The sequence below is a fragment of the Solanum tuberosum genome, unplaced genomic scaffold, assembly GCF_000226075.1.
Source record: "Solanum tuberosum cultivar DM 1-3 516 R44 unplaced genomic scaffold, SolTub_3.0 scf00136, whole genome shotgun sequence".
Lineage (NCBI taxonomy): Eukaryota > Viridiplantae > Streptophyta > Magnoliopsida > Solanales > Solanaceae > Solanum > Solanum tuberosum.
Window position 1 is genome coordinate 699,975 of NW_006239061.1, and position 15,793 is coordinate 715,767.

Sequence of the window (15,793 nt, forward strand, 5' to 3'; positions counted from 1 at the left end):
GAAATTAACTAAAAAAATATTTCCTAGAAAGGATGGCGGGGAAATTGTGGTGATAAAATTCTTCCTATTTTAGAAAAAAAATATAGCAAGTGCTAAAATGAATGTGTTAATAATACATCTATTAATATCATTCAAAATACAACAACTGTGGGTGACAGAGTGAGACATTACAGAAACTTGAGTTTCCAACTCTTCTGAAGTTTTCAAGTTGAGGGTTATATGCTCTTCTGTATATATATATGGTTGAAAAATGACTATGCTACTACCTGTTACAACGAAACAGACGCCAAAAAGATCTGCAGTTGCAGAAACCTACTATTTGGAGAAAAGAATATTGAACAAACTTTACAACCAATATCCTCATTCTCACACAAAATTTGTAGGCTGCCGCTGCTCTCTGACACTTTTTTTTTTACATAATATTATCTGCCTGGCCTTGGTCTTTTCAAGCCTTCATACACATCATCATCACTGTCATAGTTTGTGGACTCTGAAGCTGGTCTTTTTATCTTATCAAATATTTCATCCAGGGATTCAGTTGAGGAAGCACGACTGTGTCCTGCATCTTGAACTTGATGTAAAGGGATGAATCCCTTCGATTCCATGTTAGATTTGAAGTTGCGAAAACCTGTTTGCATTGATCTCCAAGTTGAGGATAAGTCTCTAGAAGGTTGAATTTGCAAATCCATCATGGAGTTCTCATCCCGTGACAAGGAGCGTTCCCTGTTCCTTCCATTTGAGCTCATGCTATTTTCTCTCTTCATCTGTCTAGCTCTTTTTGCCTTGTACTTTCCATTGATCTCTTCTTTGCTGCTCTCATGTTGTGCCTCTCCTTTTAGAGGTTTTGAATGGCTAACATTATCTTCTTCCCTTAGTCTCGTCGATGATTTTGTTTCATGGAGCTTTTATTACAAATACAAACCCAAAGTCATGAAATATGGAAGAAGAATCATTCACGATGTACAATTCAGACATGCACTGTAAAACCAAATAAAACTTGCACAGTTAGGCCACATCTAACACTGTTTCAATGGATAAATGATACCCAAGTGTCTAATTGCCACAGGATCTAAATGCGACAAACCAGCCTTGCTATATAGTTCTCCAGTTTGGTAACACTTGGAAGCACAACAACTACAAACCCAGTGAAATACCACAAAGTGGGGTCTGGAGCGGGTGGAGTGTACGCAGGTTGCCTTACCACTACCCCCTGAGATAGAGAGGTTGTTTCCGAAAGACCCCAGCTCAAGCAAATCAAAGCAGTAATTAAAAGAAAAAGTAACAATTGGAAGTAAGGTGAATATTGTAAAATATTGGACGCCATAGTGTAAAACACCGAGGATTTATGTGAGTAATGAAATGACATCTACAAAATTAATATTTTCCAGATAATTGATGGAAAGAAATGTTATGTTCCGAGAATCACATACCATATTATTGCTGCCAGATTCAAGATCCAAACTTGCATTCTGGAAATTCCTTGCCAATGGAACAACAAGCTCACCAACTTTATGTCCTTGTTCAAGCCAAGAACGTTCTGAGAAGTGAAATCAAAGTCATTTTGTGCTTTACCTGTTTTGAAAGAAAGTCTTAAACTACTTGTTTTAAACTGTCCTCTTTAAGACCACCATTTCCAAAAAAAAAATTAAAAGAATACCGAAGCCACAAATGAATTTTGGCAGAATGATTCCAATTACATGCTTTACATAAGGATAAATGCTAATACTAACCTTTTTGCAGAATAATGAGTCCTGAGGGATCAAATCCATCCAAATCATCAGCCTCTTCACTCAGGAATTTGAAAATTTTCCAGTTCCCAAAATAGCTAAGGACTCGATCAAAAAAGTTGCTTGCAATCAATAAGGTGTAGATGACCATAATAAGTGGATAAATTTTATTGAAACTTCTTCCAAAGAATGGGACTGCATCATCAATATTCCCCATTCTCTGCATTAGTAGAATTTCAAAAAAATCATCAACTTGTGTGGTCAATTAGAAAGATGAATGTCTTATGGAAGTTCAATATCTGTTCGTCTCCCTCCTTTTTCTAGTTACTTCCTAATGTTGTGTCTACTTGTTTATATGCATCCAAATACCAATTGCAAGCGGATTAGGAAAAGATGAATTGGTTTAGTATTAGGATTAGACCAGAAATATTAAATAAACTGACCATTAAGATTTCTTGTCGAATCCTTATTGGTTAATTATATTCTAAATTTTAATGGTTCTATATCATCATGATAGCCAAAAAGGATGTTAGCAGCAAGATAGAACTTCTTAAGCTATAGTTAGAAGTATTATGAACAACACCGTTTTTTTGTCTGACGAATATTATGACTACACCATATCAACCCAAATTCCCAAATTTAAATGTGTCAGAAAATATTTTCCAAAAGAGGATAATACTAATCCCTCCATCCCAATTTATGTAATGGTATTTCCTTTTTAGTTTGTTTAAAAAAGAATAACATCTTTCTATATTTTAGAGATAATTTAACTTTAAACTTCTCATTTTACCCTTAATGAGATGATCTATAACCACACAAACTTCTATGGCTATTTTAGACCACAAATTTAAAAAATCTTTCTATAACTCCATGCACAGTCAAAAACCATCCCATAAACTGGGACGGTGGACCAAGTACATATTTCAACTTTCTAAAATCTTTCCTTTGATGTAAGAATGAAAGCTAAATATTTCAGAGTGGTTGAATTTCACTTCTTTCGTCTCATTTTCTTGGACTTGTTTTCTGCTTTAGTCCATCCAAGAAGATAACTTCTTTACTTACATGACAAAGTCCATCATTTTCGAAAAAGTCAATTTACAATATACGATTACTATGGGAAGCCAGGTGCATTAAGCTCCCCCGAGCATCGGGTTCGGGCAAGGGTGGGCCACACTTGGACCTTGCAAATTTGCAAGAAGTTGTTTTCACGGCTTGAACCTGTGATCTACTGATCTTATATAGTAATCTAATTTACATTATTTCTTTTTTTTTTTAAAATTGTACATTATTTTAATTTATTTGGCATCTCTACAACTCCTTCATATCATCCAATCATTATTTTAAAATTGCATAACATGCTTTAACACTTCATGAAAGTCTATCAAAGTCGTGCAAAATGAGAAAAAGGAGTTGTGTTTATGCCTCACAAGAAAATCCAATATTTGATAATATCTCGACATATTTCCTGGAATTAAACCTTCTAGCCTTACAAAAAAACATATTGATCAGTTACTTACCTTTTCAAAGATAGTCTTTGCGCCGTTGTCAAGATGGATAAGGTTGAGAAAGTTGTATGAAATAGGAGGAGCATAGCGTGCAACCATCCTAATATAATTCACATTTTCATTTTAAGCAGTATTAGGCAGAGAATGGTTGTGAATTCCCCTAAGAAAGAAAAGGAAGAACAAAGAGACGTACGAGCATATCATAAGCAAACTGACTGAACTTGTTTGTCTTGGAGTCAATGAATAAAATGTCAACATTCCTATTTTGAACAAGGAATAGTATGTGCACATACACATATACATTAAAGGAATAAAGGCAGCAACCTGCACAAGAAACAAGGGAAAGAAGACGGGAAAACATAAATATGAATGCACAAGCCAGAAAGTAACTTCAAGACACTACCAGTTTATCTCATTCAATTTAATGTCAAAATGAAAGTTGGTGACTTCCATATGTTGGAAAATTAAACAATAGCATAAGTAGTCAAACCACTCGATAATCTCCAAGGGACATGTAAGTTAGACGATACATTGTTGGTGAGCTCCCTATAAATCTACCCCTAATTAAACTCTTTTCTCCAAAGAGAGAAAGGTCATGCAAATTCTGCATTCTTCTTGTTCCATGAATAATTAAAAATGTTTTCAAGGAACCCTTCGGGGTGGCCCAGTGGTTTGAGCTTGGGACTTCCATGTTGGAGGTCTCAAGTTCGAAACCCCTTGCCAGCGAAAGCAAGGGGTTTACCTTCTGGGTCGAGCTCGTCGCACCAGGCTTGCCTAGTGCGGTTTACCTCTCCTATGTGGTTTGCGAGCTATTGCATAGGAGAGAGGGTTTTACCCTGTGCGCACCCAAAGGGTAGCGGCTGCGGGTTTCCCTTGTCATCAAAAAAAAAAAAATGTTTTCAAGGAAAAGAAGCCGAACAACATTTGACTTTGATTACATCTACTGGAGAAAGATACCCATCAACCATTAAGCGCCATCAAAAGATTCAAGCTAAAAGAAAGGGGGAACGTAGTGTCTCCCTCTAACTCGCACATACTAACAAAAGTTATTGATCTCATAGATCTTAACAACGAGAATACCTGTAAACGTGAGAGAAGCTCTGTAGAATAGGAAGCAATGCTTATAAAAGTACATGTATGGCAATACTAACTCTTTCCACCACATTTTTACCTCTACTTCAAATGTGCAGAAGAACATGATCCAAGCAAGGAACAAAAGAAAGCTACAGAAAAATAGAATTTAAAAAACATGTTCAGTCTATCTTTTTAGCAAGTAACATGTTTCCTCCATCTTACTTGAGATCATATATGGAATCCAAACAACTAGTGAAAAAAAGCACCTTCACAGTTCAATCACTGTTCAGAAGAGTTATGGACAGGATAAACGATGCAAACAGTATCACAATGTTGTGTTGATTATTGCTAAATAATTATTTGGAAAGTTCTATCTCAAATCTAGTCAAGGTCTTCAGGCAGAAGGTTTCATTCATTACAAAGTTGAAAGATTCTATTTCAATAAACTAAGAGAGGATAGAAGTAAAACAAAAAACAAAAAACAAAAAACAAAAAACAACAGAGAAAATGTTACCTGTACAAGCATTTCGTGCTCTTTCATGGCATTAATCAGAATAGAAAAGAGAGATAAATCAACTCCATTTGGTAGAATTGTTGCCTCGGCAAGAAGTATAGAAGCCGACATACAGCCTAAGAGGATTGCCAAAACTTTCTGAAGTTGCTTTGCCAATACACAACGCCAAATCAACTCTGCAGGGGAGCAACTTAATAATCACATTGTATTTGGTCATTTATTCAAATTTTCTTTTTATTTTGTACTTTGTGTATGATCATTTATTATGAAGCTGCATTTTCTTAGATTGTTTTATACAGAAAAATAGGAAATACAATTTTTTGCCTGCACCATTTACCTATAAGAACTAGAAACTACATTATTCCACAAATATATTAGATTTTGAAGGTAGGATTATGTATCTCAAACCAATAAGAACAACAACAACAACAACAAACCAGTGTAATCCCACAAGTGGGGTCTGGGGAGGGTTGTTTGTATGCAACCCTAACCCTACCTTGTGATGGCAGAGAGGTTGTCTCCAATAAGAATTACCAAATTTCTACTTTTGAGATCATCATCAGGATTCATTATAAAAAAAAAACATAATCAAAAGATCATCATCAAGATTGAAAATCAGAATTATAGCATAATGTGCCGCTTTCTTAGCATCTAAGTCGGAAGTGTTTCAAGAAATGCCAGAATTTGAGAATGCCTATGTTACAGAATGAACAAAAAAATCTGACGATCACCTGTTATGTCCAGCATAGACCCTAATCTTCCACTTCTTTCAGGCCGGAAGCTTGATACATATTTCCTGCCAAGTTAAGAAGAAATAAATTCCTAGAGTCAATTGAGATATCAACACAAACAACTTAACCTGCAACACCAGATTGTGTATACCTTATACCACTAGCCTGACTAGTTCACATCAAAGAAAAGTTAAATATACTGTCTTACTACTGCACGTGCCTCGGTTCAAATTGTACCTCTGCTATAGAATCAAGTAAACAACATGAAAGTGAGCAGAATACTTCCCCTAGTGAAAGCGAAAGGTCAGTTCCCCTCCCTTCACTTTCTTTTGAGATTGAATGCCAAAGTCTCATTCTATCAATTTCTTGTCATATGAAGATTTAAACTACTGGTCTTAAATAAAAGAACTTAATTAGTAATGATGGCCAAGTCAAAACCCATGCAACAGAATTAGCAGGCAGGTCTAAGCACATGATTAGGGGAAGTAAAGGAGAGCACTACTCTTTGATTCATCCGGTTCACTGCATCATCTATCAATTTTAAGTCCTGAACCATGAATCTTCGTACAGAAAACACACTAGGTATTTGAACAATTACCAACTAATTACTGCTTCACAGAGATACATATAGGACTATAGCTATAAAAGACTGCTACAACAACAACTACGTCAATCCCAAGCTCATTTTGATTGGCTATATGAATCCTCCACATTCATTCTAATCAATTTGAACACCTACTACAATCCTACACTCAACAATCTGTCTTTTCATATAAATTAGGGGTACAATGATTCTAAAACTTTACCAAAAATGTCTAGACTTCTACAGTTAATGGAAAATGAGGTAACAAGAAAGAAAGGAGATAGAGCAAACCATCCAGTGCCACTACGGTGCTCAAAGTTCTTTATGGTATCTTCCAGCTCAAGTGCTTGAGTTACAAAATTCATATACTCACTGTATTAGAGAAGAGGCATAGAGTTAATTATATATTATTAGTGCATCAACGAAATGTAATATAAAATATCAAACTGCATGAGTTGAATGTATGAAGTTGGGTGTTTCACCCATAAATCATGTGGTTCTTTGAGTAGATAATTCCCAGATAGCATACACCAGGGGGCAAATGTATTACTCCCCTGTCCCAGTTTATGTGACACTTTTTGAATTTCGAGATTCATACCAATCTTTCTTTGACCGTAATTTTTCATAAATATTTTGAATTGTCAATTATTGTGACTTATAGTACTTTTTACGTAATTTCTAAGTATGCAAATTTTATTTAAAAAATTTAAAGATTCCAAGCCCGAATTCACGGTCAAAATTAAATTGTTCGACTCTCGAAATTCTAGCGGTGCCACATAATTGAGACAGAGGGAGTTCTAGTTTATTAATTTACTCTACGCATATTAAACATGTAGTAATGGTTCAGTATTTCCCTCTTAGACAAATAAACCATTTTTCATAAAAGTTGAGAGCTTAAGTGGGTTCAATTTCAACAGACAAGGGGGCAGAAAAAACATTAAATAGAAACCATTAAGCCACTAACCTACAGCAGTGTAGTTGTCATAGATGGAAATACTAGCTTTTAAGACCATTGCAGAAGAGTTACACGTGACGTGATGTAATTATTAACATTCAAATCTGGAATTAGATAAGATAAAAAGAAGAAGGTTTCAGGGATACCAGGATCCTAACATGACCCTCACAGCCATAAGCTGTAGGAAAATTTTCTTGGGCTAGTTTTTCACCAGCACAGAATGAACTCCTAAGCAATTAATATCATTCTTAAACTCAAAATAAAGGTCTCAAAGCCTGGGGTGGGGATCCAGGTTATAACATTTGTGGATAACCAATTATACAGCATGACTTATCACTTATGATCCAAAATATTAACCATGGACCACATGTACTCAAAACTTTTGTGTCAGCCATGACGATGTACCTTTTGTATCGGTAGTATTTCTCTCGAGCTATCTCGAGTTGACGTCTAAGTGCAGCCATTGTTTTTGCATCAGTGTCATAATCCATATCGTTTTCTCCTAAATTTCCACCTTGAGGTTTAAAAGAGGGGTCTTCGCTAAGCTGCAGTTGAAGTAAAACAGGCATTGATGGATATGAGAAAAGAAGCATTTAAACAAGAATAGAAGTGCCGAAATTGTTAATATGAAGCTTTGAGGCATAATCATCAGCAAACAAAAGCATGATTACCATCTGACTCAGCATCTTGTCTATGACATTCATGTAAGGTCTCAAAGGATCACGCTTTGACATCTGTTTTGACGTGGCTTGGGCAACCTGAAAGGATGAAACCACATCTTTACTGGTGGAAGAGAAATTTTGAATTCTTCATCTTCAACAAAATTAATCTTTGCTCCAACAGCAGCATTTTAGGTAGGTCAAAAAAATGAACAGTCAAAGCAAAGATAGCCCAGGATGGAGAAATGCATGCACATACTATCAAACCACCCCACCAATTGTCTCAAAAGCAGCTACATGTAATGTTAGCCTATTCTTGATTATAAATGGAGTATGGGAAAATTATGGAACTGCGCTAAAGATATGAAAATAACTTCAACAACTGAAACTGAAATTTGTGGAGAATGCCAAAAATGAACCTAATTCTTCTTTGAGCTCTCCCTTTTCTTCTAGTGATTTGTATGTGGAGATCCCTAATTCACATGTTGCTCGGTTTGATGGAAGTGGCAGACAATAGGATTAAGTCTTGTATAGTTCTAAACCACAATGGTAAAATGGGACAGGACAGCTTGAAAATGCATTAGCGAGTCCTAGAATTTTCTTATAAACAACATATTACAAAACAAATCTCTCGGTATCCTTTTTTGTAGTAGTTGGGAACCCGCAGCCGCTACCCTTTGGGTGTGCACAGGATAAACCATGCTCCAGTGTAACAGGCTGTAAGCCGCACAGAAGAGATAAACTGCACTAGGCATGCCCTGTGCGACAAGCTCGACTGAGAAAACATGCAGGGGTTTCAAACTTGAGACCCCTCCCTCCCATTCGGAGTTCACCAACTCAACCACCCTTGCGGGTTAAATCTCGCTGTATGTTCTTCAACGTTTTCCATCTTAAACATACTTCATCCCTGGAATTAGAAGTTGTAGTCTAGTTGTTACAGCATTCTAATCTTTTTCAAAGATTAAGAAAACGAAATATTTGTCAAGAAAATATTTTAGAAATAATTGTTAACAAGCACAGAAGGTGTATTGACAATTAGACTTTGTTATGAACAATTACAGAAGAACGTCACGTGTCAAGTACAGAACTTACTACTATTGCATTTGAAAATTCCTGATGAGCATCATCAAGTTTGACGGCCATTTTGGCCACCTTGTGTGAAAGAATCTTTTGGTGAGTTGTCCAATCTGCACATCTCCAGATGCCTTTTGGAATTTCACTTAGACCAAAGCCAAGAAGAAATGCACCAGTGACTAGACCAAATGTATTGGAGCAAGCCATGGCAAAACCAGGTATGTTTCCTATCCTGCATGTGTATATTCACAGTTTGAGAGTGGAAGGAAGGGATCAATGGTTGGAAATTGAAGCTTGGAGTGGTAAAACGTGGAAACAATTTTGCAGGAAAAAAGATCAGACTAAGCCATGTCTCGTTAATTCCTGAGCTTCCTACATGACCAAATAGATGTAAGCTCTGTCTAGATAGTAAAATTTAAAGAATCGCATCAGCTTTTATCTACTACCAATTCTAAATATAGAGACTAACTGGTCAGCTCATTGATCCCAAAATAGAGGTGGTCTACTTAACCAAGATGCTTCCGCGGCACAGTTTGAAAAGAATGCCGTGCAGCCTTTTTGTTGCACTTGGCAAACAGAGTTGTCTTGTTGTAAAACCAGTGCGCTTATTTTTATCAAAGAAAATGTAACATAATCCAATGACAAACAATCAAATATGATTTATAACAACAAAGCTCAGACTTAGGAGAAGAGAAACATGTGGCGGCAGTCTACATAAACTATTGAGAGAGTTAGATATAAACCGGTATTCTTGAACAACAATGAGCAAGACAAGTCCAAAAAGCCCGATAGCACCAACGCATAAGTAGAAAACTAAGTTTGCATGTGCACTAGTCTTCAGTCTTTCAGTCATAGTGAAGTCCCCTGCATCTTCATAACCCTGAAGTATAGGCACCACAACCCTGAAAATAGCCATAATGTATGATAAAAAGCACTTCGTTCGTTAGAAACACCCCAACCAGTGTCATCCAAATTTTAATAAAGCAATATCTAATGAAACTTGAAACTACAGAAAACCACTCTTTATCTAGCAATAACAGCTATTAGCTACATTTGGCAGTTTGAATATACTATGTCTTCTCCATTTTTCATCAAGGGAAATGAAGACTGGTAATATCCAATTGAATATCAATAAAATATAAGGACAGAAATATAAGGCTTAGGCATCTGGTTTGACTGTTTTGAGAGGGGTCTGATTCTAGAGTTGCATTCTTTTTCCGGTGGATAGGCGCAGTAGAGCATACCAAATGCTGCACGGTATTTGCCTTTGAGAGTCAAATTCTGAGAAGCTGGGCATATAAGTATCCACAGACACACCAAACATTTTACAAACCAATACTGGAAAACTTAAAGAGGAAACAGCACCAGATAAAGCCATAAAGAAAGCTAACGAGTACATCTGAACAAAGAAATCACACTGTAACCATCATGAAATATTCAGCAAAAGCATTGTCATATATTTTTCCAAATCTTAGCCATGAGTTAATGTGATAAACTACCGGTAAGACTAAGAAGTTGAGGAGCACTGATATAGGTGGTATGAGAAAAAATGATCATCCACTTACAGATTTGAACAAAATCAGACGCCTGTGGCAGTCTGCGAGTTTTCAGTGTTTAATTCAATGTGGACCAACTCTGAAAAGATTGATGTACATATACATATACTCTTACCAATACTCGTACTTTTCCTCATATGACTAATCAGAAAAACTCGTATTTTTCTACATTATGTCAATAATTCAAAAGTTAATCCTTCACCCCCAAAAGGCTAACAATACAACAATTGTCCTGATCACAAACAGCTTAAAAAATTTATTGAAAAAAAGAAGATAAACCCAAAACAATGCACTTCAAGTACTACTATTCTTCTATGTTCAGAACCAATACAATGCAGTTCAATAAGCAGTTCAGTAAGCAATCAAGGATGGTGAATTAAGCATAAGGTTCCACATTAATATCAGAGATTGTAACGCACCAAGTGAGTAAAAATGTACTCCAATAAGACCAGCTCCAAAAGAAAGATATTTGTCCCTTATCATGATTGGATAGTGTCTGCACAAAACAGGAACAATGCTTAAGCCCTTGTCTACTAGAAATGAATAAATAATGCAAGTATGCATATTAAGCTAGGTTGAGGTCAGGTAAAGCTAATCAATTTCTGATGAATTCTCAAAATATTGTATACGTTATGTACTCTCCCAAATCCAAGCTACAGCTACAGCTACATCTGTACCAGCTAACGGGACGAAATGAAGTATTGAGAATTTATGTAACTGATCGGTCGTCGAAAATGAGCAAGGATCAAAAAGGGAAGGGAAAGTGAAACGTACAGCCCAGATATCGGCGGGAACAAGGATGATGATAGATAGAGAGCAGAACCAGGTGTAACCGACGGTGTAACGAACGTAACGAGGTACGTCTGGTCCGGCGAAGTACCAAAACGTTAGACCCACCATTCCGATGGTGAAGGGTAACGATATCAGGTAAAATACCCACATTTCTGATGATCTCCGCAGCGCTTTCCTTTTTTATTCGCCGGCGTCACAAGGAAAGCGATCGGAAAAAAAATGTTACCTACGTGCCCTTTGCGTGGACAAAGAAATACACCGAGACCGATTCATGCTACCACCTCACTCACCATACCTTCCAATTTACCTCCAATGCCGGAATAACTACAAATTACTATACTTCAAATATTTTTTCCGTATATTATAAAAACGGAAAAGCATCAAAAATATTTTAAACTGTGCAAAATTAAATAAAATTTAAGATATATTTTATAATCATACAAATAATATGATATATTTAAATTTACAAGATTCAAAAAAGTGTAGTCATACAAATATTATGACATTTCATGATCATAAATTCTTTGATTTTTTTCTGAAACTTGTGTAAGGTTAAAAAAAATTCACATAAGTAATAGAAAATGTATTATATAAGAATAACAATGTATGTAAATACACATTAATAATAATTATTACGTTTTTTTTCCTTTGGTAGTTTCTATTGGTTCTGCTAAAGTTTTTTTCTTTAATTTTCTATTAGGGGTGCAAAATGAAGAAGTATTTACCATTTGACCACAAATTATCAGTCACTCTCTAAATGTGTTTCACTATTTAATTTCCTTAACCCGTCTTTCTTGACCTTAAGTTTAATCATGGAGGACTTTTAAAATTTTAAGAAAAAGAGAATAAAAATATGGCAATTGGAAGAGAAAAAAGTCTAAGGTATTGACACCAATATTAGAATTGTAATTTAAAATGCCCGTGATAGGCTCTCATTAACATCTCTAATATATTATATATACTAGTAGGTACTTTGTATGTATCACTCAACAAAAAAGTTGGTAAGGTGGGTATATATTTGTAGGTATAAGAACTTGATAAAAGCATTATAATCAATGCACGATGGATATGGTTAATTTGATTTATTTATTTTTTGAATTATGACGATTTCTCTTATATTTAGCAGCGCTTAAGTGTTATTTTGGAGCTGATGTTATGCTTTGATGATTTAACAAACTTCAGGATCTAACAAGGGACTAGACCCAGGAAAGACTCGGTCTTCTAGTATTGGAACTGATGATAGGGGGAATGAACAAAATCAAGGGTTGAAAGTTGAAGTGGCTGGATATTAGTTTGCCACCATCAAAAATGGGGAAATTGTTATTTTAAGCTGAATTGAAGTTTTGATGATTTAACAAACTTCCGGATCTAACAAGAGACCTGGTCGAGGAAAGACTGCGTACGTGGAAAAAGTCAAAAAGACAGTTGTCTAAAAGCTGCCACAACTGCCAACTCTGTTGTGGCTGGTGTATGTCTTTTCATAGTAGCAGCTCAGCCAATGGCTTGGTCCTAAGGGTTTGGGTCCATTTGATAATAGTCTTTTCTCCAAAGACAAATCCAAGATTTGGCAAACAAAGTTTCAAATTTCTGAAAATTCATTAGCTCACAAAGAAAAGGTCATCTTTAAGGAAGAACATTGTTCATGCTCAACAAGGGACCTGATGGAGTGTTAAAGCATCTTTGTTGTATTTTGAGCTTTGTGTCTTATGTTCTTATATTGTAAATCTACTTCTAAGTTATAAAGGATAGTAGATCGGTTGCTTGTCTATGTTTTTAGTTTGAGTCGTATTAAGTCCAATCATCTATGTTTTAGTCAAGCCTTTTTACATCATTGTTTTAATGTTCTCTTGGGTAGAGTTGCCTAGGAGTGTCAACTAGAGTTAGTTGAGGTGTGGGTGCAACAAAGTTGCTGCTTGTTTATGCTCTTATCTTTGAGATCGGAGTTAGTGGCTAGAGTTAGCCTTGTTGGGTTCTTGAAGTCTAGATCAACTTGAGTTAGTTGGTTTAGTGGGCAATAGAGTTATTGTTTAGTTTTCTTTGTAGTAGAGTAGCTACAGTAAGGGGGAAGGGATTAATAGTTTAATTTCTAGGTTGCAAGAGTTTGTAATCTAAAATTTTGCTCCGTTTTGGGTGAAATGGAGTTTGAGTTGAAATCTTGTGTATACATGTCGTGGTTTTCACCTCCCTTGAGCAAGGGGGTTTCCACGTAAACTCTTTGTGCCTGATCTACTTTGAGCTATTTATTTTCCACACTGTTATTCTATCTGGGGACCTGATCCAGGGATCACTAGTGGACACATCCATTCTAACATTAAGAATATAAAATTAACGAAATACTGATGGGAAAAAAAGGTGCATATATCTTATAGGGAGGACATACATATTTTCTTTTCAATACTTACACGTGATAGATAAAATAATACGTCTAGCATCATAAAAACATCAACATTAGCACGTATATATAGTGTCCGTGCTACTTATTTTCTTAGCAATTAAAGTGGTTTTTTCTTATCAATTCACATTTTCAGTGGCATGTGAAAGATGAATTCACAGACTAATCGAAACATGGAGTGTTTCAGACTTGTCATCATAGACCTGCACTTCCTTTGTGACATTGGCACCACTATTAGGATTGTAAACTGTGATCTCATAGTCTCCATGGAAAACCTTAACCTCAAACGATCCTTCTTTATCTGTAACACCCGTTAAGTTTGTTGTCTTCCATTCAGCAAATAACTTGTCAACCACATCCCCTGATGGCGAATTTTGCAATTCGTAATTTAACAAACACATCTCATTGCATCTATCTGGCTTCCATCCTATCCATATCATCATCCCTTTCACAGCTGGATGTGCAAACGCTTCCCTCATAATTTCTTCCAAATAGTAAGCCTGTAATGATAGTGTTAGACCGTCAGCAAACATGACAAGTAAAATAGGACGTGAATCGTGATAGGAGTATACCTGGTTGGAACAGGGCATAACATTTAGCTCGGTGAGCCAAATGGGCATTTTAGTTTCTCCTAACAAATCAAAAACAGCACGAACATATGGTATATTAGGATGACTATCAAAATGCCCTTGAAGTCCAATTCCAATCACCAATTCCTCATTCCCTGGAAATGCCTTAATCTCCTGAAGCTTTTCGACATATTTGGAAGGTATAGAAACCATATCACCAGGGTGCTCTAAAGTGTTGAACTCATTTAAGAACATAGTCGCTTTGCTGTCTAATGAGCTTGCGATCTTGTAAAACATAGCTGAAGCATTTTTCCCAAGTCTTTCCTCAAATAGTGGGTGATGTAAATTCTCATTTACAACGTCCCAAGCAACCAATTTACCTGCAGAGACGAACGGAGATTATCAGCTACAGGTTCAACTGAACTTAGTATTTCCAAAATGATAAAAGTTAAACCTATCAAGTTTAAATTTTGAATCTGTCTCTATTTACCTGCATATCTTGACATAATGCTACCCATTCGTCGTACAGATTCACTTAAAAGTTGTCTTGGTGGTAAATCTTTTACCCAACGTTGGATATTATCTGCTCCCCATAGGACGGTATGTCCTCTGACAGCAATCCCATGGTCTTCAAAGAATTTGAGCATTGCATCTGGGGTGCTATAATTTTCGTGACCCTGTAATCCTTCCACATAATACCATTTCATCTCGTTGTCAAAAACTGCTGTTGTGAACCTGGACACGAACCATTTTTGATACGATTCAGACATTAAAATGGACGATGGTGTCGCACAGCCAATAACAAATTGTAGTTTCCTCTGTTGAATCTTGATTTTTGCACCTCCAATTTTCTTGCCATCCTTATTTGACACAATTACTCTCAATGTTCTCTTCCGAACCTATCAAAATATATAACACAGAAAGAGTAAATTAAGAGGAGAAAAAAAGAAAAAGAATGAAATTTTCGTTTGGAAAAAGTTAAATTTAGGAACAACCTTCTCTATATTTTTCAACCGATTTTCCTGCCATTCATATTTGGTAAATTCTTTGAGAGAAACACTATCCACCCTTAACTCGGACTTAGTGTTATTACTCTGCACGATTAAAATAAAACAGATTACTTGCTATAACATGTTAAAATATGTTGCACTGACAGTTATAAATGAGAATTACTTTTACAATTGTCTCGCCCAGGTGCGATATAATACCTGAAAATGGAGTACTGAAGGTGCATTATGATCAACAGTGAGTCCACCTTTGATCATAGACCAACAACCAGATTTAGCTATTACTGATCCCACAATAATAACAGTTTTTTGGGCTGAGTTATAAATCATGGCAACCACAGTATCTGATCCTTCACTTAATTGAACCCAAGCTGCACAATATTATTTATAATTAACTTGATGAAATTCAGGTTCATCAAAATCAATTATAGGAATATGAAATTTTCTTTTATGTCTATAGTAAATTTTTTTACCTGAAAACGCGTAATATAGGCCCTTCTTCAAGTGAAAAGATTGGGAGACACTATAAGGCGTGGTTCTATTATACGCCACAATAAATTTGTTTCCACCAGATTCCCTTGCTTCTATTTTTACATGACCATCTATTTTCCAGGCCTCTATGCCTTTATCAAATCCAGGATTTGCAATTAAGCCT

General features: G+C 35.9%; 1 protein-coding gene across 3 annotated transcripts; it reads right to left on the reverse strand.

Annotated features, from left to right (window-relative positions):
• Positions 1-93: 93 nt before the first annotated feature.
• On the reverse strand, positions 94-11,526 carry LOC102601612 (LMBR1 domain-containing protein 2 homolog A-like). 3 transcript variants are annotated; one of them, XM_006351697.2, is made up of 14 exons: positions 11,153-11,523; positions 10,798-10,874; positions 9,566-9,724; positions 8,841-9,054; positions 7,761-7,847; positions 7,495-7,634; positions 6,426-6,506; positions 5,552-5,616; positions 4,821-4,996; positions 3,426-3,556; positions 3,245-3,332; positions 1,731-1,947; positions 1,431-1,537; positions 94-902 (listed from the first exon to the last, which is right to left on the reverse strand). In XM_006351697.2, exons 1-14 carry the CDS (start codon positions 11,318-11,320, stop codon positions 423-425), a joined length of 2,190 nt encoding a protein of 729 aa, XP_006351759.1. In that variant the 5' UTR covers positions 11,321-11,523; the 3' UTR covers positions 94-422. The 3 variants fall into 3 exon arrangements, with proteins under 3 accessions (XP_006351759.1, XP_015166130.1, XP_015166131.1); XM_015310645.1 differs by having other exon boundaries at positions 789-902; positions 1,431-1,572; positions 11,153-11,526; XM_015310644.1 differs by lacking the exons at positions 3,245-3,332; positions 3,426-3,556.
• Between the last annotated feature and the right edge of the window lie 4,267 nt (positions 11,527-15,793).

What these genes read in the sequence shown, in the direction of transcription:
- LOC102601612 (XM_006351697.2), bottom strand. Translation starts at nt 11,320, where the DNA reads ATGTGGGTATTTTACCTGATATCGTTACCCTTCACCATCGGAATGGTG. An exon ending in ATTGTTGTTCAAGAATACCG is followed by an intron (nt 9,055 to 9,565) that starts GTTTATATCTAA and finishes ATACACATGCAG; the next exon opens with GATAGGAAACATACCTGGTT. An exon ending in CACCGTAGTGGCACTGGATG is followed by an intron (nt 5,617 to 6,425) that starts GTTTGCTCTATC and finishes TTAACTTGGCAG; the next exon opens with GAAATATGTATCAAGCTTCC.